This window comes from Syzygium oleosum, unplaced genomic scaffold (assembly GCF_021117445.2).
Source record: "Syzygium oleosum isolate NSW1041296 unplaced genomic scaffold, Sole_v2.1 Sole_v2.03, whole genome shotgun sequence".
Classification (NCBI taxonomy): Eukaryota; Viridiplantae; Streptophyta; class Magnoliopsida; order Myrtales; family Myrtaceae; genus Syzygium; species Syzygium oleosum.
The window spans coordinates 6965375-6988213 of record NW_026607487.1 but is presented as its reverse complement, the minus strand read 5'-3'; the positions used below and the strand labels follow the sequence as shown (position 1 = coordinate 6988213).

The following is a 22839-nucleotide window of genomic DNA, read 5'->3' as shown; positions in this document are numbered from 1 at the left end:
CGTTGCTTGGAAAATTCGGGGTTCCCATGAGGGGCCCGCTAAGGCATGTGTCGATTGCCAACTTGTTAGTCAAAAGCCTGTATTGTCATGTATTTATAAACAAAATTGATACCACTTATTGTCGCCCCAAAATACATAATAAATCTAATAGTTTTTTTTTTGTTGATAAAAAAGCCAAGGAAGTAACCTACATCAATGACCCACTCTAGGTGCTACTATAAGGGTCTCACACTCGTTGCTAATTTCCGAATCAAGCCATCTCACTCCACACCACTCGTGACCCGAAGATCCAAGATTGAGGAGCCTGTTACTAAAGTCCCGCCAAGTTGCGACTGCCCGAAAAGTCTGTCCATTCGAGCTATGTCGTAGCCATGCAACTTGGCACGAGCCATTTCCAGATCAGCTCGCGATGCAAATTGAACTCTCGATCTCAAGAAAGATACATGACCCATTTACAACTAACTAAACAACTATATTAGTAATATAAATCTAAACAGTTCCATCGTACATATTAGATCATAACACTACATTCGAACGAGGTTTCCATGTCAAGCACATAGTTTATGATACCAATCCTCAAAATAGGCAAAGGGACTATCCCATGCAAACACGCAAGAGATCCATCGCTTCGCCATCGAGATCCAAAGCACCGGTTCACCAATGAACCCTCGAAAACATGGAAGAGTTTCTCTTATGAGGTTAGCATACAGTCCGGCAAAACCCAAGTGAATTCTGCGAAAACTTTTGGGTTTTTGTCTCTGTCTCTTCATCATTAAGATTAGCTTACCAAAACGTGCAAGAAATGGCAAAAAATTCGAGCAATTAAAGTCATAAAAGTAGCTAAAGGTCATATCCAGACGTGCGGGCAGTTCGCCGTTTTCTCTTGATGATGACGGACCCACAGCATGACTTTTGCTCACACGTTACATAGTTGGTTTCTCACGTGACTAATTTGTTTCACCCGGAATTTGATGGACACTGAAATTCGTTCTTCAACTTTTATCAGAGGAGACAGATTTCGTGCCAATTTCGAGCACGAGTCTTATCAATCGAGCACAAGGAACAAATATGCTTCAATAGGATTCAATCAACGATGAAGTGCGATAACATAAAAGCTTTGTTGGAATTTAATCAACGACAAAGTGTTGAAGATATGACGTCAGAATGTAATCGACGACGGAAATCTGAAAAAGTATAACCAAAATACACGCCGGAATTTAATCGACAATGAAATATCTAGAAACTAATGCTAAAGTACATGAATTGAAAGATAACATATTTTTTTTGTTTGTTCGTGAGATTTACAAACGGTTCAATGTGGCTAATGAAAGACTACAATCGACGGTTACAAAATGTGGTTGCATACAACAGTTTCTAAATTGAAATAAATAAATAACTTTCTAGTGTTTACAAGAAGTTATATTATTCGCAGTTTCCTATTATCTAGCAGCACTTATATATAAGAGTTACAACAATCCTAAATTAGCGGACTGACCAGCGGTTATCCTCGTGTCGATTGCTCACTGTCGATATCGATGACTTTATCGATCAACTTGAAGGTTTTCGTTGATAACTTTCATGTTGAGTTGTTCATGATTTCACTGGCGAGTTGTCGATTCTTTTTAAGTTATCGATAATTCTATTCATAAATGACCAAAATATGTTGTCATCGACTAATTTTATCACTCGTCGATAATAAGCAAAAGCGGATTACTTTTTTTATGTAAACATAATTCAAATAATTTTGGGTTTGAACCAACTTAAAAATCTTAGACCGACTCTCACCTAATATGTAAAATTAATGATACATTTCATGGGTTCCGATTGCGGGCTACATCTGACATGTAGATTTAAAATGGATAAGTGCGGAAGCATGACTTTATTCAGATCAATCGAGAAGTTAAAACGTTTAAAAAACTAGAATAGAGTCCCGAACTCGTCGCCCATAGAATGCAAGTATCAAAAGTGACACGTAGCAAATGACCAAATATTCTGCGAGATTGATCGAAATAAAACTTTAAGTACTCAATTATTGGACGGTCGAAATCTTTGTAATTTACCCATTTTAAAATGGGTTTTCCTTTGTGATTGATAAGTTTTTTTTTTTTTGGACCCGTTTTCACATTCGGGTGACGAAGAGCACTGTGTGAAAATTGCTTCCACCACGTGATTCGCATCCTAGGAAATATTAAAATATTACAAAGCTCGACCGATTGAGCCTTAAACAAATGGGAAAAATGACTCAGCAATCATAATAATACCAAACTCGATTGGCATCTCGTCAAGAGAAGAAGGAAGAATAATAAATAAAAAAAATTGGAGACTCGACTATATATGAAAGCCTATGTTTGCGTGTCGGGGACCAAGGACAAGATGATGTTCTTGTTTTTTTATATCGGGTCCCTTTCTCTATGGCCAAAAGCAAGATTAATGTACAAAGGAATGCGCAAATTGAAAAAAGTCGATTTAACGTCACTAGACTAGCATGGGAGTTCAGATTCACGCACGCCATATTTTCGACCCTACCACCGAGTAAAAAAAAAACCTCGTGTCCGAGGTAGGTTAGATTTTATGAGCCCGAGATTTATCCGCGGACCCTCTCGTCCTTATAAAATAAAAAATTGGGTTGTATCTCAACTTCCTAGTGGTGGATATCGTTGCATTTCTGAATGAAAATGCCTTATACCTCCGCCAAATTGAGCACATGAAAAATGGAAGATTGATTAAGGGGAAGCCGTGTTGGAAGATAAGTTGGAAGCCATTGGAAGATAAGTGGGGTCGATGAACTCACCTAATTGCACCTCTAGCATAAATAAAAACATTAAAATAACATTATTAGCAGTTCAAATGAGCAGGAGACGCAGGTTGCCTCAGGATAAAGGCTTTGGGATATATGATAACTTCCTAGTTACAGTGTAATGCAATTATTGAGCCCCCATGTGCGTCACTATAGCCGGTCAAAAGAAGAACAACTTCACAGCCAACTTCATCCATCCGCAATCCCACCATGATAGCTTGCACGTTATTAGACAATCATAGAGCTTGAATTATAAGGGAGTGCTTAGTTAATCATGCCACAAGCCTCGGAGGGCACATAGCCACCGTCCCGGAAAATATCGTCAGGTTTCAGCCAAATACCAGAAAGTATTATCATTTTCTGAAAAAATACGTTCTAAAAATATCATGTTTTTCGCAAAATAAACGGAACATGAGCGTGCGGTACTTTTCAATCAATCCAAACCGCCACATAGATGAAACCTTGAATGCATGGAAGAGTCTCGTAGGACAGACAGATCAGTGGCAAACCCATGTGACTTCTTGCGAAAACTTTGGTTTGGGTTTTGTGGGGGTTTCAAGGATGACGTGCGCACAATTATTGGGATTTTCTTTCCTTGGCTAGTTGTCAACTATGTCGAATAAATTAAACTCGAACCTTTTTGCTTTGTTTTGCTTCATCGTTAAGATTACCAATGAGACAGTGGAAGGGGAATCGATTGATTGACACCGTTGCCACCCTTCTACATCTCGCTGGTTTTGTTCACTAAAACGTGTAAGAAATGACAATTCATCTCGGGCAATAATGTTTGAAAGTAGTTAAAGGTCATAGCCGGGACCATGCATGACTTTTTACTCGCACGCTATGCAGTTGATTCCTCACGTGACTAGTAGTCCAAATAATTTCGTGTTTCGACCTAACTTTGAAAGCCTAGACGGGATCTCACCTAATCCGTGAGATTAAGGAAGTATTTCGCGGGTTTCGGATTCGTCAAAATAGAACCTCAAATCCTCCGTCGACCCCCAATCAAAATCTTGAAGTCCTGCTTTCGTAATTATCCCGATTTAATGTAGGTTTTCCTTCGTGCTCAATGGATTTTCTTTTTTAACCTATTTTCACATCTAAGTGAGGAAAAATTATCCAAAAAACCTTCAACCTATATGGCGGCTAATTTGGGGCCCGTTTGACAAGTTGCCAAACAGTGAAAATTTCTATTTTTTTGTTCCCAGAATCAGTTTGGGAACTGAAATCCGTTTGTTAAATTTTTTGTTCCCAGGCACAAATTTACAAAAAATTATTTCCAGAATCAGTTTTGGAACAAAAAAGTAGCTTATTGATTCTGGGAATAATTTTTCCATTTTTTATTCTTCTTAATTTTCTTCTTCTTTCTTGGTTTGTTCTTCTTCTTCTTCTTGGTCTGCCACCGGCCAATCACCGGTCGCTAGCCACCGGCGACCGGCGACAGGCTAAGGCCGGCGAGGGCGTCGCGGCCCTCGTCGCCTGGATGAGAGTGGCTCGTGACCGTGACGGCGAGGCCCCACCCAGCCATGGCGAGGCCTACCTCGCCGTCGCGACCTAGGCAAGGGAGATGGGTTGTGACGGCGAGGGCGGCGGCAAGGGTCACGACGCCCTCGCCAGCCTTGGCCTGTGGCCGATCGTCGACGCCAAGGAAGGGAAGGGAAAGAAAGAAAAAAAAGAAAAAAAAGAATGAAATATTAAAAAATTCAAAATATTATTAAGATATTATTAATAAAAATAAATTTTGTGTAGTTACCGAACGCATATCTATTTTTTTTATTCCAAGAATAGAAATTTTAGATAGTTACCAAACATCTTCAAATGCTTAAAAATTGTTCCCGAACACGGAATAAAAAAGAATCATTTCTAAGCAAAATCAGTTTCTAGACACAAAATCGTTGCCATGCGCACCCTTGGTCTCAAACCTTTTAATAATACAAAATAAGTCCTAAATCTTTTAACAATATGCCAATGTATTCTTAAACCTTTTAACGGTTTGCTAATATAATCCTTTCGGCTAATTTTGTCAGCGCCAGTCATCCTACGTGAAATAACCGATTTTTATAATTTTTTTTCTTCTTTTTTCTTTCCTTTCTCTTTTTTCTTTTTTCCCTATTTCCCCGTGCCAGGCCAAGTCGGCGATGGCCTGGCGGAGGAAGATGCATAAAATTTAAAAGAAAAAACTGTAAAAATTGCTAAACGACAAAATCCCACGTTTTTTGCACTTCCATGAATATTTAGGGCACTCGCAAAACGACAGAACCCCGAGCCTTTCTCGCGGGGGCCCCACTCGATTCTGGCAATGAATGAGAAGACGACAAGTGTAATGATGTCCGGAGGTGGTGAATTTTCCAGGGAAAGTGAAATTTACTCTCGAAAAATAATAAAAATGATAAGCATGGAAATTGATTGGATTATCGTCTATTCCTTTTGGGGGTAGAGAAGAATGAGCCATGGGGATCGAGTTGCTTAATCAAAGTGATCGGTCAGAATCGAATTTCTTACCTGTGTCGCCCAAAACGTGTCGCCAAAGCACCTTCCAAAATATGAATCGATATGAAAATCAGAGTGTCGCTCGAAAAGGTTTCACGAAATTTGTAAAAAGTCATGAGATTGTTAAAGATTAGCAGTCGCTCCAAACGTTCTGTCGCTCCTCTTGAAAATTGCAACTGATTCTTGATCCTAGTATTTTTCAATTAGTAAATAACGGAATGATGCGTGAGTATATATTCATTTCTTTTCATTTTTTGTTGAGGGCAATAATAATTCAAGACATGCTAAAAATGAGGCAAGAGAGTGATTTTGATTAAACACATGGAAGATGTACTCGACTTCTAATACAAATAGCCGACGAAATCACCAAATCAAATTTTGAGTTTACCAAGTTTCTTTCTCAATCGCCAAACGCAAAATTAATGTTAAAGGGAATGCATGAAAAAAGAGAGAGGTTGAGTTAATGTCACTAAACTGGCATGTGAGTGCGGATTGACGCACGCCACACAAAAGATCTCATGTTCGAGCTAGGTTAGCGATACATTTTATGAGCCGAGTTAAATCTGTAGGCTCTCTCGTCTTAAACAAAAAAGAACGTATAAAGAACCGGGCGTATCTTAATTGGTTGTATTTCCGAATAAAAATGCCTTGTACCTCCACCAAATTGAATTCATGAAATATGATATAGTGTAATGCAATCAATGAGCCCCATGTGCATCGCTGTGGCGGGTCAAAGGAAGAGTGACTTCGCAGCCAATTTCATCCATCCGCAATCCCACCAAGTAATTTTGCACGTAATCAGACAATAATAGAGCGTGAATCGTGAGGAAGTGCTTAGTTAATCTTGCCACAAGCCTAAGGTTTGATCTTACACCGTAGATGATATGGACCGCCGCGTGATACCAGCCATTTTTATGATAAGAAAAATAGAAAAATAGGCGCCTCGACATGTCAATGTGTTTTTAGGTTAGTGGCATATAGCCATTCTCCGAATTTTAATTTTCGCGAGATGGTCCTTTGTACTTTCTAAATCTATTGAAAGGACCGATTTACTAGGTTGTGAAATCAATATTGCCGATACTTGAAGTGGATAGAACTACCGGAAACCTCCGGTCAGAGAATATGGCTCGGACCATCATGAATTGATCGCCTATGCGCACAAATAACAGGGTTAGATCCTTTGTACTTTTTAATAGAATTGAAATGGAGCGAGCGCGCTCAAAAGAGGGTTTGGAAAGAATCGCACGATCAGGTCTCTGTACGGGGAGTTGATCAGTTTATAAGTGTGAGGAAAAGTCTCATCATTTGAGCTAATTTTTGGACGAGACAGCTCCGAAAACCATCCCATAGTCTTGAGCCCCGGCCCCTGTTTGGTGGGGTTCAAGCGTCGAAACACGGCAAACGACCGAATATTCCATGGGCGGGGATTCAATCAAAAATAAAAGAGAGCGAGCAAACGACGACGAGGTCCTTCTAGAATATTCCCAGCAATTGTATATCAAAAGGGTTCGCGTTTTTTTTGCACTTCCATGAATATTTAAGTACTCCTAATTAAGCACGGTGCAACTATAATATATGTCAAGCCCGATTCGCATCCCGGATGATATGGAATGGAAGCCTTCGTTCGCGTGTCGGGGACCGCGGGCGACAGGACCCTCTTTGTTCCATAACGCGAATGATGTTCCCCCCAGCAACTCGCTAAACGACAACACCCCACGCCCTTCGCGCGGGGGGGGCCCTGCCCGATTCCCGCAACGAAAGAGAAGAAGGCAACAAGGGAACAGCAATCGCTGTCCGTTCGCGTACACCACGTAGGTTGGCTAGTGGCTGCCCTGCATGTGCATGTGCATGTGCATGTGCATGTGGTGGTGAATTTTCTAAAGGGGAAAAGGGAAAATTGAGAAATAACCCCTCCGGAAATCGACTGGAATTTCCGTCTCTTCTCTGCTTGGTCGAGAACTTGGGTCCCCTCCGGAAGGGGAAAAAACGTATTAAAAAAAAGTTCTAAACCTATTATATTAATATCAAATTAATTATAAACTTTGTTTGATATTAATTTAATCATAAATTTTTTTTTATGTAAAGCCAATTCAGTCCTGTAGGCTAATTTTAGCCGGATATTATCGATGTAAACGCCGACCCACTTACGTGGCACGACCGACGATATCGTGGATAACTTTTAATGTTTTTTGGAATTTTTATTTATTTATTTATTTTTCTTTTTTTTTTCCTCCCCTCGCTTCTTCCTCCAACTTGCCCACCGACTAGAGGCCGGGGCTGACAAGGTCGCCCTCGTCGCTAGCGAGCCTCGCCATGGCCAGGCGAGGCTCGACTTGGCCCTCGTGGCCATCCGGCGAGGGCGAGCCTCGCTCGTGGTCGGTCGTTGAGGTCCGGTGACAGACCGGAGGAAGAAGGGAGGGTAGGAAAAATGAAAAAAGAAAAAGAAAGGAATAAAGAAATAAAAAATTCAAAAAATATTATTAAAAGCTAGCCGTCCGGCGTCCACATTAGCAATATCCGGCTAAAATTAGCTGGAATGACTGAATTGGCATTACGTCAAAATATTCATGACTAAATTGGCACAAATGCAATAAGTTTAAGACTTTCGCGAGACTTTTTCCCCCCTCCCAAATGCACTTCAGCCAAACGTTCAGCACTTTCGGTACACCCTTCCCTGTAAAACCAAATGCCTCCAAGACACCAATTAAGTCAACTAAAAACAAAACTTACCTGTCTCAAAAATTAATAAAAATTACTCGCTCCAAATTATTTCGAAATCGTAAGGACACTATTTCAGCATCATCAATCAATCGCGTATCCCTCGCTTGTAAAACAAAACAAAGAAATAGAAAATTGCCCTTCAACTTCTAACTTGGGGAAATGTGGTGTCTGATGCACGATACACAACACAACTTGCCGTTGCGGGACCACGTCTTCGACAGAACCCTACCAAAATTCACATGCTCTGAAGAGTCATTTTCGCAAATCACCCTCATCATGAGAAGCGGACAAGTTCCACCACGCCTTCCTCCTCCTTTGGAGTTACGTCTCCCTCTCCCTTTTCTGATTTGTAGGTGAGGATCGACATCGTTTTGTTCATGGGAAAACATGGGGGGCTGGTGTGGTCCTGATCTTCTTTTTCACTAATCTCTCGTCTTCTAGTTCTATAGCCACAGCTTTTTTTTCACGTGTTGGGTCCTGCCTGGTTGAGATTTTTTCATGGCGATTGCAGTGTCATCTGTTGATTTTTAGAACGACAAGCTAGAAGAAGCGTGAGGGCCAGAACGATTCCTGCTAAAGCAGTCAGTCCAATCTCCCGTTGCTTTCCATTGGCGCTCAGGCTCTAATAGACGGCCACAAGGGACGTGCCTCTTGGCTCTAGCCTTGAGTCAGGTCGTGTGTGGGCCGTACTTGTCGCGGTCGGTGCCTCGATGTCGCCCATGCGACGATCATGTAGCGGCAGGGGCATTATGCATGTCCGATTGTCCGCATATCCGTTCTATTACACATAATTATAATTGAAATCGTGGGAGCGTTCGCCCGTGTGATCGTTGCGTTACGCTTTGGTTTATCCAAAAGCAAGACATACGGTGCCAGTTTGATTGCATGTCCGCCTATCCGGCTCTAAAAATGTCATGAAGCCTGATACGAGCAAAGGGATGGATACTTGTATGGGATTTTAGAGAAGCTTGGAAGCTTTAAAAGCATTTTATAGGTATGCGTAAGGGAATGCACAAACAAAAAGAATAAACTAAGATGTGAGTGCGGATTGATACACGCCATTTGTTTGACCCTACCACCCGAGTGCAAAAGCTCTCATGTCTGAGCTAGGTTGATGGTACATTTTATGAGCCCGAGATTTATTCACAAGGCTTTCTCGCCCTTTTAAGAAAAAAGAACGTACGAGAACCGGGTGTATCTTAATTTCCTATTAATAGATACTATTGTATTTCCGAATAAAAATGCCTTATACCTCCACCAAAATGAAGTACATGGAAAATGTTAAGAGGATAAGTGGGGTCGATAAACTCACCTAACTGCTCTTACTCTAGCATAAATGCGATATCAAAATACTATTATTAACAGTTCAAATGAACAGAAGAGATACAGCCTGCCTCAGGATAAAGACTTTGGAATATATAATAAATTATAGTTATAGTGGAATGCAATTATTGAGCTCCATGTGCGTCACCATAGCGGGTCAAAAGAAGAATAGTCTCACAGTCAATTTCATCCACAGCCGCAATCCCCCGCCATGTAAAGACAATAATAGAGTGTGAATCATAAGGAAGTGCTTAGTTAATCTTTGCCACAAGCCTTAGGTTTGATCTTACACTTTAGATGACATGGACCGCCGCATGGTACCGGCCATTTTGATGATAAGAGGAAAGGAAAAATAGGTGCCTCAATGTGTCGGTGTGTTTTTTGGTTAGTGGCAAGGCGATTGATTCTCCGAGTCTTGATTTTCGCGAGATGGCCCTTTTGTACTTTCTAAATCGACCGGGAAGACCCATTTGCTAGGTTGTAAAATTGATATCGTCGATGCTTGAAATGGATGGAACTAGCGGAAACCTCTGGTAAGAGAATATGGCTCGAACCACCACGAATTGATCGCCTATGAGCACAAATAACAGGGTTAGGGTGTCCGAATCTGTGATGATTGGCCGTTCAATGCTTATCGACTGGTTGAGGGTCGCTCAACCCCATTGGCTTAGTAGTCCCGTGTGCCTGATGACCGTGCTTGCAAGATTTCGCAAACAGCCAAAGAGTCTCTCCACTCGAGACATGTCGTAATTATGTAATGCATCACAAGCCATTCAAACTATCCGGAAGTTCGGTCACAATGGAAACCGAACTCCCGACCTTGTGAAAGACAGATGACCCATTCATAGCGAGATAAACCGGTATAAACCTACCAGTTCGATCACGCATGCTAGATCACAACACTAAATATCAACTTCAAAACACGAAAGAGTAGCTGCTTGGGAATTCCAATGACAACTCTATATTTGGAACGAAGCTTTCAATGTCAACAAACATCTTATAATCACCAATCCTCAGAACACGCAAGGGGACTATCCCATGCAAAGACGCAAGAGATCCATCACTTCGCATTCGAATTCTCCAAATCACCCGGCAAAACCTATGCGACTTTTGCGAAAGCTTTGGGTTTCTGTCTTGTCTCTTTCGTAATTACGATTATTAGCATACCGATGTGGAAAAGGGATCGACGATTGTTCACTAAAACGTGCAAGCAATGACAATTGATTCGAGCCATTTCAAGTAATGAGCAGTCAAAGGTCGTATCCAGACGTGCGGGTCAATTCACCGTTAATCTCTTCGTTGACGTCGGACCGAGCACGACTTTTGCTCCCACGTTTCATGGTCGATTTCGCACGCGACCGATGCAGTTGATTTCGTGTTTTGACCAAACTTTCAAAAGGCTAGACGAACCCTCACCTGAAATTAACGAAGCATGTCGTGGACTCCGACGAACGCTGGCTATATCGACGTATAGATTAAATAAGGAGCGAGCGCGAAAACATGACTTGATTTTAGGTCGTCGGTCGATTAAGAACCCGAGGCCCTGTTCGGGATTAATCAAGAACTCAAGAAAGGGTTCCCAAAGAGCCGCGCGACCAGCTCTCGAGCTCGCCCGTCCGGCGGGATCCGAGTGATTGGAACGCAGCGCATGCGGCAAACGACCGAATATTCCACGGGGCGGGGATTCAATCGGGATAAAAGAGCGAACATACGACAATGACCTCCTTCTAGAACATACCCAACATGTGGATACGAGAGGGTCCACGTTCTTTTGCACTTCCATGAATATTGAAATACTTCTGAGGATGGTGTAGTTATAATAATATCGAAAGCTTCGATTCGCATCCGGATGATATGGAACGGAAGCCTTAGCTTGCGTGTCGGGGGACGGGGGACGACAAAACCCTTTTTTGTATCTTTCGTAATGCTTTACGTTATTGCTCCCCAAGCAACTCCCTAAACGACAAAACCCCACGCACGTTCTCGCAATGAACGGGAAGGCAGCAAGGTCAATTACTGTCCGCTCGCGCACGCCACGTAGGTTGGCAACTTGGCATGCGTGCTGAGCGAATTGGAAGAAAAATCGAGTCGTGTTCGGGGTGATCGAGTTGCTCGATCAAGAAGATCGGTCGCATCTCGATTTCTTTCGTCGGCAGCAAAGATTAGGTTTTGTGGTTTCGGGACATGTATCGAGGAAAAAGTGTCGCGTTGTTCCCGTCGGTCCGTTGGCGACGAACCAAACCGGCCGTCACTAGACTCTTTTCTTTTTTGAAGTGATCAGTGAATTTTTAGTACATGTTCAATTCAATCCCTGAACTATATGAAAATGTTCAATGCAGTCCTTTCCATTAATTTAAGTTCAGGGACTACATTGAACATTTTCATATAGTTCAGGGACTAAATTGAACATGTACCAAAAGTTCAGGGATGACATTGAACAAATTAAAAGTTCAGGGACCACATTGAACATTAACTTAAAGTTCAGGGACTACATTAAACAAATTAAAAGTTTAGGGACCAAATTGCACATTGGGCCAAAGTTCTGAGACTGTTTATGTCATATCCCTTATTTTTTTGAAGTGATTAGTGATGCTGCGGCTTTCGGATCCGGCTATGAAGAGCTCGACGTGTTTAGGGTTAGGGATTCGTCTGTTGTGGCGATAGGATAGCTTACGAACAACTATCGATGAAGTCTATCGATTTTCACATGTTTACTTAGGTTCACGCGACTATGAAGGGAGTTTAACTCCTCTCAACTTTGAGTCTCTTCTCATGCCCTAGTCCTCGTCCGCGGCCTTTTGCTTTTCGCGAGTCGCTTCCTAATTGGTTTGACGAATTAGGCATTTGTTTACCTAATATAAGTATGTGCCACGGGAACAATCACTTAATAGGATCTGGATTCAATCACATCACTCCATTCAGCCTCATTTTGCCAAAAATGTTCTTACACTTGTGAAACAATAATATTTGCGCGCTTAGCATCCTAATTCGAAAAATCCCTTTCTTTTCCCTTGCCGGTTTGCACCTCCCGCGCTCCGTTGCGCCTCCTCGCCACGCCTCCCATTGCCACCACCTCCATCCGTAATCTCTCTCTCTCTCTCTCTCTCTCTCCCCGCACAAGTGTGTGGGAGAGAGAGAAGCGATAAAGGTACAATTACTCACTTCCAATTGAAAATTTTACAAGTTTTGAATCATATATTTAATAAGACCTAACAAGTATGCCAAGGACACTCTTTCGGCATCATCGATCAATCTCATATCACTCACTTGTAAAACAAAACGAAGAATAGAAAATTGCCCTTCAATTTCAAACTTGGGGAAATGTGGCATTCGAGGCACGATATGCAACACATCTTACCGTTGCGGGACCCCATCTTTTGTCGAAACCCTACCAAAATTCACATGGTAGCGAGTCATTTTCACAAATCGCCCTCATCATGAGAAGCAGGCAAGTTCCACCATGCTTCCTTCTCCTTTGGAGCTATGTCTTCCTCTCCCTTTTCTGATTTGTAAGTGACGATCGACATCGTTTGTTCATGGGAAAACATGGGTGGTGTGGTGTGGTCCTGATCGTAGCCCAGATCGATTGCTTCGTTTTCACTACTCCCTCAACTTCTAGTTCCAGCCACAGCTTTTTTCACACGTTGGGTCCTGCCTGGTTGAGATTTTTTTATGGTGATCGCAGCGTCATTCGTTGATTTTTAGAGCGACAAGAAGAAGCGTGAGGGCCGGAACAATTTCTGCTTGGCTGTCAGTCCAATCTCATGTTGCTTTCCATTAGTGGTTTCACGTAGTCACATGTATCATGTTTTTGAAAGTTTTGGAACTTGATTGCACTTTCGTGACAAGTTTTAGCATTCGATTGCACTTTTTGAAAGTTTTAGCACTCGATTGCACTCTCATAACGAGTTTTAGGGCTTGATTGCAATTTCTAAAAATTTTAGGATTCGATTGTACTATCGTGATAAGTTTTCGCGCTTGTAGTGCACTTATCCCAAAAAGAAATTGCCGGGGGACGAGAGACACAGAAAGAGAGAGAGAGAGGGAAACTGAGCCCACCGGGCCGTGAAGATCCGGGCTTTTTCCATGTCGATTCGCGTCGTTGGGGATGACGGATCAGGACGACGTCGAGAGCCCACACGGCGGCGAGGACCTGCGGTACTCCGAAGCCCATCTCTCAACTCGAAAGATCAGCCTGGCCTCTCGCCGGCGTGGATACGTCCTTCGGTGTCGTGGGGTGTTGTGGGGAGGGTCGTGAATGTCGAGCTTGAGGATGTGCCGTGCAGTGGGCCTTCCTCCTCCTCCTCCTCCTCCTCCTCTGCACCTCAACGGCAACTCCTCTTCGAGCGCGAGCGACAGCGTCGACATGGTTTGCTCCCCTCTGGCTCTCTCTTTCTCTCTGTAGCTCTGTGCCCGTGCGCGCGCGCGCGCGTTGTGTAGTATTGTACTGCATGTGCATGTGCATGTGCATGTGCATGTGGAGGTGATATTTGGGTGGTTTTTTGGTTGCCAGGCGAAGCCGAGCGTGGCGGGGCACAAGTGGCGTCTGGTGATAGCGTACGACGGCACCCGCTACGCAGGTCCCCATTTTCTTGCCTCCGAAGTGTTTGATGTTTTGTCTCAGTGATAGTTAGTGTCGATATATATTGCTTATGGCGTGTGTCTGTGTTGTTCTCGCTGACTGGCTGTTGGCTCCCCGTGCACTTTTTTATTTTGTGTGACCGTGCGACTGGAGCAATTGTACAAGGTTTTGGCTTTCTTCTTGCTTTGATCATAGTGAACAATCTGGGTATAATTGGCTGTCCTTCGATGTTGTTCCGGGTGTAGTTTGGAGGGTATAAGCAATCACGTGGAATAAAGTTATGGCACTTTTATGCTGAGATATCTAGTTTCGCCATCCTGAAGATTCGATTTTGTGCTAGCACACCCAGTTGAGCTCATTGAAAACTTTCAAGAAACAGAATCGGCAGGAAAAGTGGGAAGCTTTGAGGAACTAAAATGAGGATGCTATTAATTTCTCCATTTCCGCGAAGCCTAAGCTTTTAAAAGCGTTGTTGACAATTTTTCCATATTCTTTCATTAAATTGGAGGAGCCATCAACCTATATTTTACATTTCGATGCTTTAGCAGTTAATCACCGTTATACTTTTATTTTAGGTGATAAAAAATCTTGGTGTGGGAATATTTCTGTGTGGAGTTGGTTTCATGTTTTTAGATGTTGATGTTAGAACGCATCCATCGCAATGTTGTTAAATTCTACACCAAGTAGTATCCTTTTGGGGTAATCGAGAATTTACGCAGGAAATCATGCGACTGTGCGAGCTCCGCATATTAACACCTATAAACTGTAAAATTTTAGCATTTTCTGAGATGGCTATTTAGCTCGTTAAGTAGATCTCCTTCAAGAGATAACTCAACATTTGAATTCTTGCATTCTGTCTCTCCAACTTAAGAGAGAAACTTTAAAAAGTATCTAAAAGCCTGATAAATATTCTACGACAATAACTCTGAGAAAACTATGGCAAACAACAAATTCGCAATTGTGGTAATGGAAAACAAAGCTTAAAAATGCCAAAGACCATAGATATGTCGTCATTTTTTAAAAGCTAGTGAATAGGTTTGGAAAGAGAAAGCACCACTGCAAGACGACGCTGCTGATTGTGTCGAGCAGACAAAGGGGATGGCAATTCGTTGACAGCCTATGTCTTTGCTTGTTACAGCAGTCTCAGTCAGCCTCTCATGATCTTACCAGTCGCCACTAGGAGAATATGTTATTTTGATTAACATGCCCTAATCTGTCAATGTTGCCCTAAGAATGGTCTCAAGCATGTAAGGGTGTTGATTCATAAGAAATTGGGCCTAACTTTAGTCAAATGTTACTGAGAAAGCCTAATTTGAAGCCAAGCAATTTTGATCGTGCTCAATCCTTCCAGATCCCATAACCTTGCTCTTGATTCTTGTCAATTCCAACTAACATATAATTCTGAAGCTACTAGGCTTTTTCATGGCTAGTTGAATGTAGGATTGGACAGCCTTACAATGAGATCTGTAATTTTGGCTAACATGATAGCCCATGAGAACCTTTTAGTCAGTTATACGCATTCTTACTTGACTATATCAGTGAGTGAACTTGATCTTTCCCTCGGTGATTCTTTCACTTATGGTACTGTTACTTTACTATCAGGCTGGCAATATCAGCAATCTCCACCCACCATACAATGTATCATGGAAAAAGCTTTGACTCAAATCACAAAGGTGGAAAGGGAGGATCTCCATCTGGTTGGTGCAGGCAGAACAGATGCAGGAGTTCATGCCTGGGGTCAGGTCAGGCATTCTTGTGTTAATGAAGTTTAAACACGATCCACCCATCAAAGTTCAAGGACAAACTTTCTGGCAATTGATTTTTCAGGTAGCACACTTTGTTACACCTTTTAATTATGACAGCTTGGATACCCTCCATGCTGCTCTTAATGGTCTTCTTCCATCTGATATCCGTGTAAGAGAGATTAGCCCTGCAGTCCCTGAATTTCATGCCAGATTTTCCGTGAGAAGCAAGATTTATCACTACAAAATATACGATGATACTGTCATGGACCCGTTTCAGCGGTATTATGCTTATCACAGTGCTTACAGGCTAAACCCAGAAGCGATGAAAGAAGCTGCTAAATATTTTATTGGAAGACATGATTTTTCTGCTTTTGCAAATGCATCACACAATGACCGAGCACCAAATCCTGTAAAAAATATATTCAGTTTTGATGTCATTGAAAAGGTAATATATAGTTATCTCATTTAGATTTCTGCTGAGCCGGTTGGGTATCAATTATCCGAGAAAGCATTTGTATCTCTTTACAGCAGTTTTGTGCCCCGTTATCATTTCTTTTACCTTTTCATTTTTCAGGATAGTTATTAATCTGTGAATATTTTGTTAGGGAGCTCTTTTACAGATAGAGGTTGAAGGTACTGGATTTATGTATAGACAAGTGCGAAACATGGTAAATGAAAGTGCTCCCTATTCCAGATTTAAATATTTTGTTCTAGTACATTCGCCATATAGCTGAATCTGTGAAACGGTTCAATAGAATTGAAGGACAATGACCATAAGTTCAGCAATTTATACAAATAAAGAGTAGCTAAAATTAGCTTTGTTCATGGAGGTTGGGATGTGCATTTCTGAGTCCTTATTATTGATTGCATGTGAAGGTCGCTCTGCTTATACAAATTGGAAGGGAAGCAATACCTCCTGGTATCGTTCCCATGATTTTAGCATCTCGGGACCGGAAGGAGTTAGCCAAATATTCGTTGTCTGCCCCACCTCATGGGCTCTGTCTTGTAGCTGTCAACTACATCGAACAGCATATGCAGCTTCCATCAGGTTGCCCTCCTAAGAGTTTGGGAAGGAGTCGTACCGTGAGCAGGTGCAAGCTTCCGTGCTACTAGAGGAGCCAGATTTTTTGTTCGATTGCTGGTTTAATCGGTGACAAGCAGACGGTGATTCGTGCGTCAAAATGAAAATTTGAGGTCTTGTCAGTTTGATGCCAGATGTTGACGATTGAAAGATGATCTCCTGTAGGTCTTTGGATATGGCCTTGGGGATGCTTGATTACGTACAGGTTTGACAGTTATCATTCCGACCGCCAAGTTCCGAAGTTGTGACCGTTTGCTAGGATTAACTTTGCTTCACATTCAAGTTCCTCAATCATTGCTACTGGGGATTCTGAAAGCAAACAATGTCGAGCGATGACTTCTGATTTATTCTAGAATTCTGTTCATGTAATTGAGAGAAAGAGGGAGAGAGAGAGAGTTTGATATTGTATCTGTACAAGAATGCCATCCTATTATGTATCAGAACAGAGATATTCAGTTCATCAATATCATTGTGCATGGTGGAGGAGGAATGTGGTTCTTTTTTTCATTTACCAAGATATGGAATTTCTATAGGCTTCATTGCATCCGTTGAGATTTATCTTGGACTTGCCACTCGACTGTGATTACATGATATTAGGATTTTCTACTTTGTCAAAGATTGAAATCGGTTCTGCACAGGTGTGAAGAAAGTGGCCAGGGACGTCAGTATCGTGGCGGTGGTTATAAATAGGCGTTGTTGGCGATCTGCAAATGTGAGGCCACTCATTTCCTCCACAAAAGCCCTTGTTTCGAGTCCTGACAGAGAAGGTAAAAGGTGGTGGAGCGAGAGTTCAAGCAATTACAGTTTCTGAAGTTTGACAATAAATTCGTTTTTTCACATTAGGAAAGAGCAAATTAGCTTTTGACCAAGATTGAGGCACTTGTGAGGCATTCTCTTCCCCTGGCCATGAGCCTGATATGAATCATTCTTATATTCAGCTATAAGATCAACCTCGAGCTGACAATGGATATCTCCGAGCAAATGCTTCTAGGTTGGACTCAGCATCATCATGTTCATTTCATGTTGCAGAAAATCACCATGAATGAAACAGGAGCTATCCCATAAGTGCTACAACCATCTAATGCAAGAGGAAAAGCAATCACTATAGTTAGGTCTCAAAAAACCGAAGTTCCACCATGAACTCCTGTTGCTTCGGAGCGTACCAAGCAACAGCCTTGGCAGAACCAAGAACCTGTAGAGCGTATTCAATGGCAAACACCGAATCATCAACACGTACAGGTCGGTCCCGGTCCTTCAAGTCAACTGAGACCCTCGAATCAACTCTGACACTGAAAGGTCCACCAATCTAGGAAAAGCAAGTAGAAGGTGTCAAAAACAATATAAAGTTACTAAGTGTGGTTTCAAAAACGGTCGAGATTGTTATTAGTTGATTTCTTCAGGATTGTAATAACAAACTTCCCACAAACATTTACAAATAGAAGGTGTCAAAAGCAATGTAAAGTTGCAAAGGGTGGTTGTAATAGGTGACAGCTTTCTCATTAAGCGGTCGAGACTGTGCTTAGGTTGTATACTTCAAGATTGTGATACCAAGGTTCCTCCAAACATTTTCCTTGAACTATCTTAAGCTAACTCATTGGAAAGAACTAATTGCGACCAAGAACATTTAAATACCTTTTTTTTTATCCAGAACCAGGACTAGATCTAATGGACCCCTCCGCCCAAGTATTCACTCTCATATAAGAGGAGTTATCTCTTGTACAGACTTTTGCCCCCCTTCAATACACATTTAAGACTTCACACAGCACATCTAAAAATAAATTCACTCCTAACTAAATGAACAAGTCAAGAATTTTGTAAAAATAAGCCCCTCCTCTACGCCGCTGACAAAGTGTCCAAACACAAAGTGTCTGTTTTCCCAAGCAGAAGATGACAGACGACGAGAAAAAGGTATGGGAAAGAAGATGACAAAAGTATTGGAAGTACAAAAAAATCTTCATGGTCAATTTCAGCTATCTTGCATACTAATGGCTAAATAGTTCATAAAAGGAATGCATGTACCTGCTGCTGAAGAGAAAGGGTTGCATTAGGACAAATTGCCTGGAGTGTCTCTAGGTTTGGCCTTTGAGAATTTAGAAGATCTTGAGCTAAAAGCACAGCACCAGTTAGAAACTTGGAACCAGAAGGAAAGTCTAGGCAGGCGTGGAAACGGGTAAGATCTAAGAAAAGCCTCTGGAAGTTGCCGAGCTGAGCAGTAAATGCAACAGCTGCAAAAACATCGCCTCTGAGGGCGGATTTAATTGCAGGAGCATTAAAGCAGATTCCCGTATTATTCTGTGATATATCTGCTACATGTGACTTTACCGCATTATCCCCGAAGGAGGCTGTCGCGGCAGCACCTGTTAGAATACAAAACCAAGTCTTAAGAAATAGAATACAACTTCAATCAACAAACAAAGAAGATAACCTGATCATAAAAAGATAGAAGATATAACTCCAAAACGCTAATTTGGTCCCAAATCTAACATATGGCATGACTATACTCCACATATAACTTGCCCTTATTGGATGAATAATATGGAGAACGGACGTAAGATAAACAGAACTACCTCAACTTAACATGCCACAAATATCTGACCCAAGGCCTGACAGAAGTTGGATGAAAATGGTTTTTGAACTGCATGTGAAGTACAAGGACTTCGGTTGGGTAAAAAAAAAACTATGGAGGGGTCACCTTGCGAATGACCCAAAGAAAAATGCTTGTGCAACGTCACCTTGCAAATGATTTGAAAAATATGGCAAATGCCAACATTTTTTTCTGAAGAACATAAACATCACTAATTCATACAATTCTTTAAAGAAAAAAAGTGCACTCCACACCAACTTGATATTGCAGGTAATCAATCTCACTCACTCCTCTTTTGCAAAGGGGAAAGATCAAACTGACAGAACATAAAGAAAGGACAGATGATCAGATAAGTCTGATTTAACAGGCTAAAGACAGTATCTCACCAACAATTCCTGATGCAGTAACGTGGGGATTTGAGAGGAACACATCATATGGTTGCACTAGCTTCAACTTTGGGGCTTTACTTCTCCATAAATCAATGTTCTTCTTGAAAGAATAGGCACCTTTAAGGGCCGTTCCAGGAAGAAGTGTAGCAGGTACTTCGCGAGTAGGTATTATTTCATTATTTTCACAGTGCCTCAATGAGCCCGAGTTATGGTGCATCGATAGATGATAACTGGAACCAGAGTCAGAAGCAATAGATGCGAGATCACAAGCAATTGAAAGCGGGACATCCCAGTAAGTACCATCCTTACTAACAAAAAGTCCTGGGGAGAATGCCTCTACCAGCAAATTGTGATGTGGAAACTGCAAACAAAATGTACTACCACCTCAGATTGCCTTGTATTTAAAGTATATTACGCATTCCACAATAATTTTGGCACTTCCCATAACCTTAAAATATGAAATGATCTACTACTCACAAGTCAAGAAAATATAATTTCCATTTATAATAGAGAGTTCTATTTGACAACTAAAATCTCTAAATAAATGACTAAGTTGCTCATTAAACTTGCCTTGTGATGAAAAACTGCCTTCCTGCGAGGCGTCCTCTCGTCACCATACTCTTCTAAGCTAACAAGCAGTGTATCTTCAGGTGTTAACAGCATCTCTGAGCAAAAATTCAACGCGTACAAAGATTTATCCCGTAGATGCCTCCCAATGCCTCGCCACCAAGTGGAGTCCTGCTCTTGCAATAGCCCCTTTTCTTTAACAGACGATACAAACTTCTGAAGATTGAACTGACCTAATAAAGTAGCAAACCTGCATAGCTTTAAGTTCCGAAACATCAGTCAACACAAACATCTGACCGCCGAAATCATCACCAAGCAACAAGACGCCATCAAGATTGACACAAGAAGCACAGGTGATACCTTGCAAGTAAATTACATGAAATTGGTGGCATGCAATTAGATTACATATTGACCTGTTCGGACGCTAGAATCTTTCTCCTCTTCTGATTTGTGAAAAACCTAAAATGACCATATCCTTACTATCGCATCCAAAACATCAGTGGATCAGGTTAGGGGGACGGAGGAAATGATTTATGCGTGGTTCAGGCGTGTAGCAGAATATTTGAAGGACCCAAAATTTAATCACCTAAAGGGACCTAATTGTCATAGAAAAAGGGACTACTTGAAATTGGTACCTGGCATAAAAAAAGAACCACTTGGAAACTAACATCCGTTTGCAAAAACTAGTTAAAACTTCGAATCATGGAACCTATGATCCCATCACAAATGCAGCTCAACTCACTACATAATCCAATCAAACATGAAGCTACAAAAGTAACCACGGATTCCCAGTAGCAATTCCTGAAAAGAAGCTCACTTTCACCACAAGCACTACCCAAATATGCCCACGGAAAACGAGGCGACAACAAACGACCACAATCTTTGCTCCATTTCATTACCAATTGAAACAGGATAAGACGCATATCATCAGCAAGAAAGAAAGAAAATATTACCAGTTCTCCCCAAAGGGAATGGTGAGAACCCTCTGGAGAGAGAGCCCGGACCCGCCGCGACCCGGGTCGCCGGCGAAAGAGGGGATGAAGGGGGCGGTCATGAAACGCTGCATGAAGTCGATCTGCTTGGGCCGGGAGAGCCGGGTCCCCCTGGATAGGCCCAGGGGGAGCGGGTTCCCGGGCACGGGTCGGGCCAGCCCGTCGAGGGTGGCGGGCGTGGAGACGTCGAGGTCCCAGAAGCCGCCGTCCGTGGCCCACCGGAGCTTCTTCACGGCCGTCGTCATCGCCGCGATGGGGGGGGGGGGGGGTGTGGATCCTTATCTTCTTCCGGCTCTTGAGGAGGTTGGTGAAGGAGAAGAAGAAGAAGAAGAAGAAGAAGAAGGCGAGGAGGAAGAAGTGTGGGTGAGGGGAGCGCTCGTACGCGCACTCACACTCTCACAGGGAAAAGGGGCATCTTGGTCCTTCCTTCCTCGTCTCGCTGCCATTTGAATTTGGTTTGCGGTAAATGGATTCTTGAAACCGAACCCAAGAAGAACAAGAAGAGCAAAGTTTCTTACAGTGCAACTTTGTTATTAAGGTTTTGGCAAAGTTTTTCAGACACCCTCTGCACAGTACGTGAATAGCACCAAACGTATCGTGTGCAGATTAACATGATCTTTTTGTCAAAAACGAACCCGTTTGGCTAATCTTCAGATTTATTTATACGCATCTAAACACAATTTTATGCTGGAGCCCATGTAAAAAATGCGTGGAAGTATCATTTCGTACGATCTTTTACATGAGAACATCCTATTTAGATATCAAAGTTCTAATACGACTGATAACACACTCGATACTTATGATGGACCTAATTCGATACAACACGGTTGTGACACGAGGCACGAATCTCCACCGACCAGTGACGTATGGTAAATATGATTGTACGGTCTAGAGGCAACCGACCAGTGCTTCGGGATGCCCGCGACATCCGCTCCGGCTTACCTTGAACTAGACGCCGGCGCAAACTTCTGTAGGCGATTTTTCTTACGGCGGATGAGCATGGACAGCAGTAGGATTTTACTTGGATTCTGTCGAGGTTTTAGGTCCCTAATGACCTTTTGAACACTTCTACTGTTAACCCCTGTAAATTGGAGTCTGTACCCTTTTTGACCCACATGTTTATAGGGGTTTCGATGTAAATGTACACTTTTGAATCAGTACTTAGTACGAAAGGAGGGGCTCCCACTCTTGCCGCCGACACTTGCAAGCAAAAGGAAATAAGCAAAACGTTTATCAGACGACTACACATTTTTCACCCATTAACATGTTATTTTTTTTGTCAAAACAACACGTTTGGTTAATCTTTAGACTAATTTACACGCATCTAAGCACAATTTTATATGATCATACACGGACTTCATAATATAAATGTGTTAGACGTATTGTCTCGTATAATCTTTTGAAAAAAAAAAACGTCGTATTTGGATATTAAAGTTTCGATACAACTAATAAACATGTGGTACTTAGGATGGATTTAACTTGATACAATATAGTTGCGACACAAGGCACGGATCGCGCCCCCCGCCCCCCCATGAAATATTTTAAATATGACTGTAGAGCCTAGAGGC

General features: G+C 42.1%; 2 protein-coding genes across 4 annotated transcripts; one reads left to right on the top strand and one right to left on the bottom strand.

Annotated features, from left to right (window-relative positions):
* The first annotated feature begins 13381 nt into the window (after window positions 1-13381).
* LOC115687452 (uncharacterized) lies at window positions 13382-17229 on the top strand. 2 transcript variants are annotated; one of them, XM_030613032.2, is made up of 6 exons: window positions 13511-13700; window positions 13845-13911; window positions 15516-15655; window positions 15741-16103; window positions 16264-16326; window positions 16535-17229. In XM_030613032.2, the coding sequence occupies exons 1-6, from the start codon at window positions 13590-13592 to the stop codon at window positions 16769-16771; spliced, it is 981 nt and encodes a 326-aa protein (XP_030468892.1). In that variant the 5' UTR covers window positions 13511-13589; the 3' UTR covers window positions 16772-17229. The 2 variants fall into 2 exon arrangements, with proteins under 2 accessions (XP_056165459.1, XP_030468892.1); XM_056309484.1 differs by lacking the exon at window positions 13845-13911 and having other exon boundaries at window positions 13382-13700.
* A 423-nt stretch (window positions 17230-17652) lies between these two features.
* On the bottom strand, window positions 17653-21834 carry LOC115687449 (protein TRIGALACTOSYLDIACYLGLYCEROL 4, chloroplastic). Of its 2 annotated transcripts, XM_056309483.1 has the most exons (6): window positions 21233-21834; window positions 20283-20529; window positions 19710-20073; window positions 18759-19096; window positions 17903-18045; window positions 17653-17817 (listed from the first exon to the last, which is right to left on the bottom strand). In XM_056309483.1, coding segments are annotated over exons 1-6 (1377 nt in total). In that variant the 5' UTR covers window positions 21517-21834; the 3' UTR covers window positions 17653-17816. The 2 variants fall into 2 exon arrangements, with proteins under 2 accessions (XP_056165458.1, XP_030468890.1); XM_030613030.2 differs by having other exon boundaries at window positions 17653-18045.
* Between the last annotated feature and the right edge of the window lie 1005 nt (window positions 21835-22839).

Bases quoted from the DNA above. Each gene is read 5' to 3' on its own strand.
- LOC115687449 (XM_030613030.2), bottom strand. From the start codon at position 21,516: ATGACGACGGCCGTGAAGAAGCTCCGGTGGGCCACGGACGGCGGCTTC. The intron at 20,074-20,282 runs GCAAGTTTAATG...TTTTGTTTGCAG, and splicing joins AGGCAGTTTTTCATCACAAG to TTTCCACATCACAATTTGCT. The intron at 18,046-18,758 runs GTACATGCATTC...TGCTTTTCCTAG, and splicing joins CCCTTTCTCTTCAGCAGCAG to ATTGGTGGACCTTTCAGTGT.
- LOC115687452 (XM_056309484.1), top strand. From the start codon at position 13,418: ATGTCGATTCGCGTCGTTGGGGATGACGGATCAGGACGACGTCGAGAG. The intron at 15,656-15,740 runs GTCAGGCATTCT...TTGATTTTTCAG, and splicing joins GAGTTCATGCCTGGGGTCAG to GTAGCACACTTTGTTACACC. The intron at 16,327-16,534 runs GTAAATGAAAGT...TTGCATGTGAAG, and splicing joins ATAGACAAGTGCGAAACATG to GTCGCTCTGCTTATACAAAT.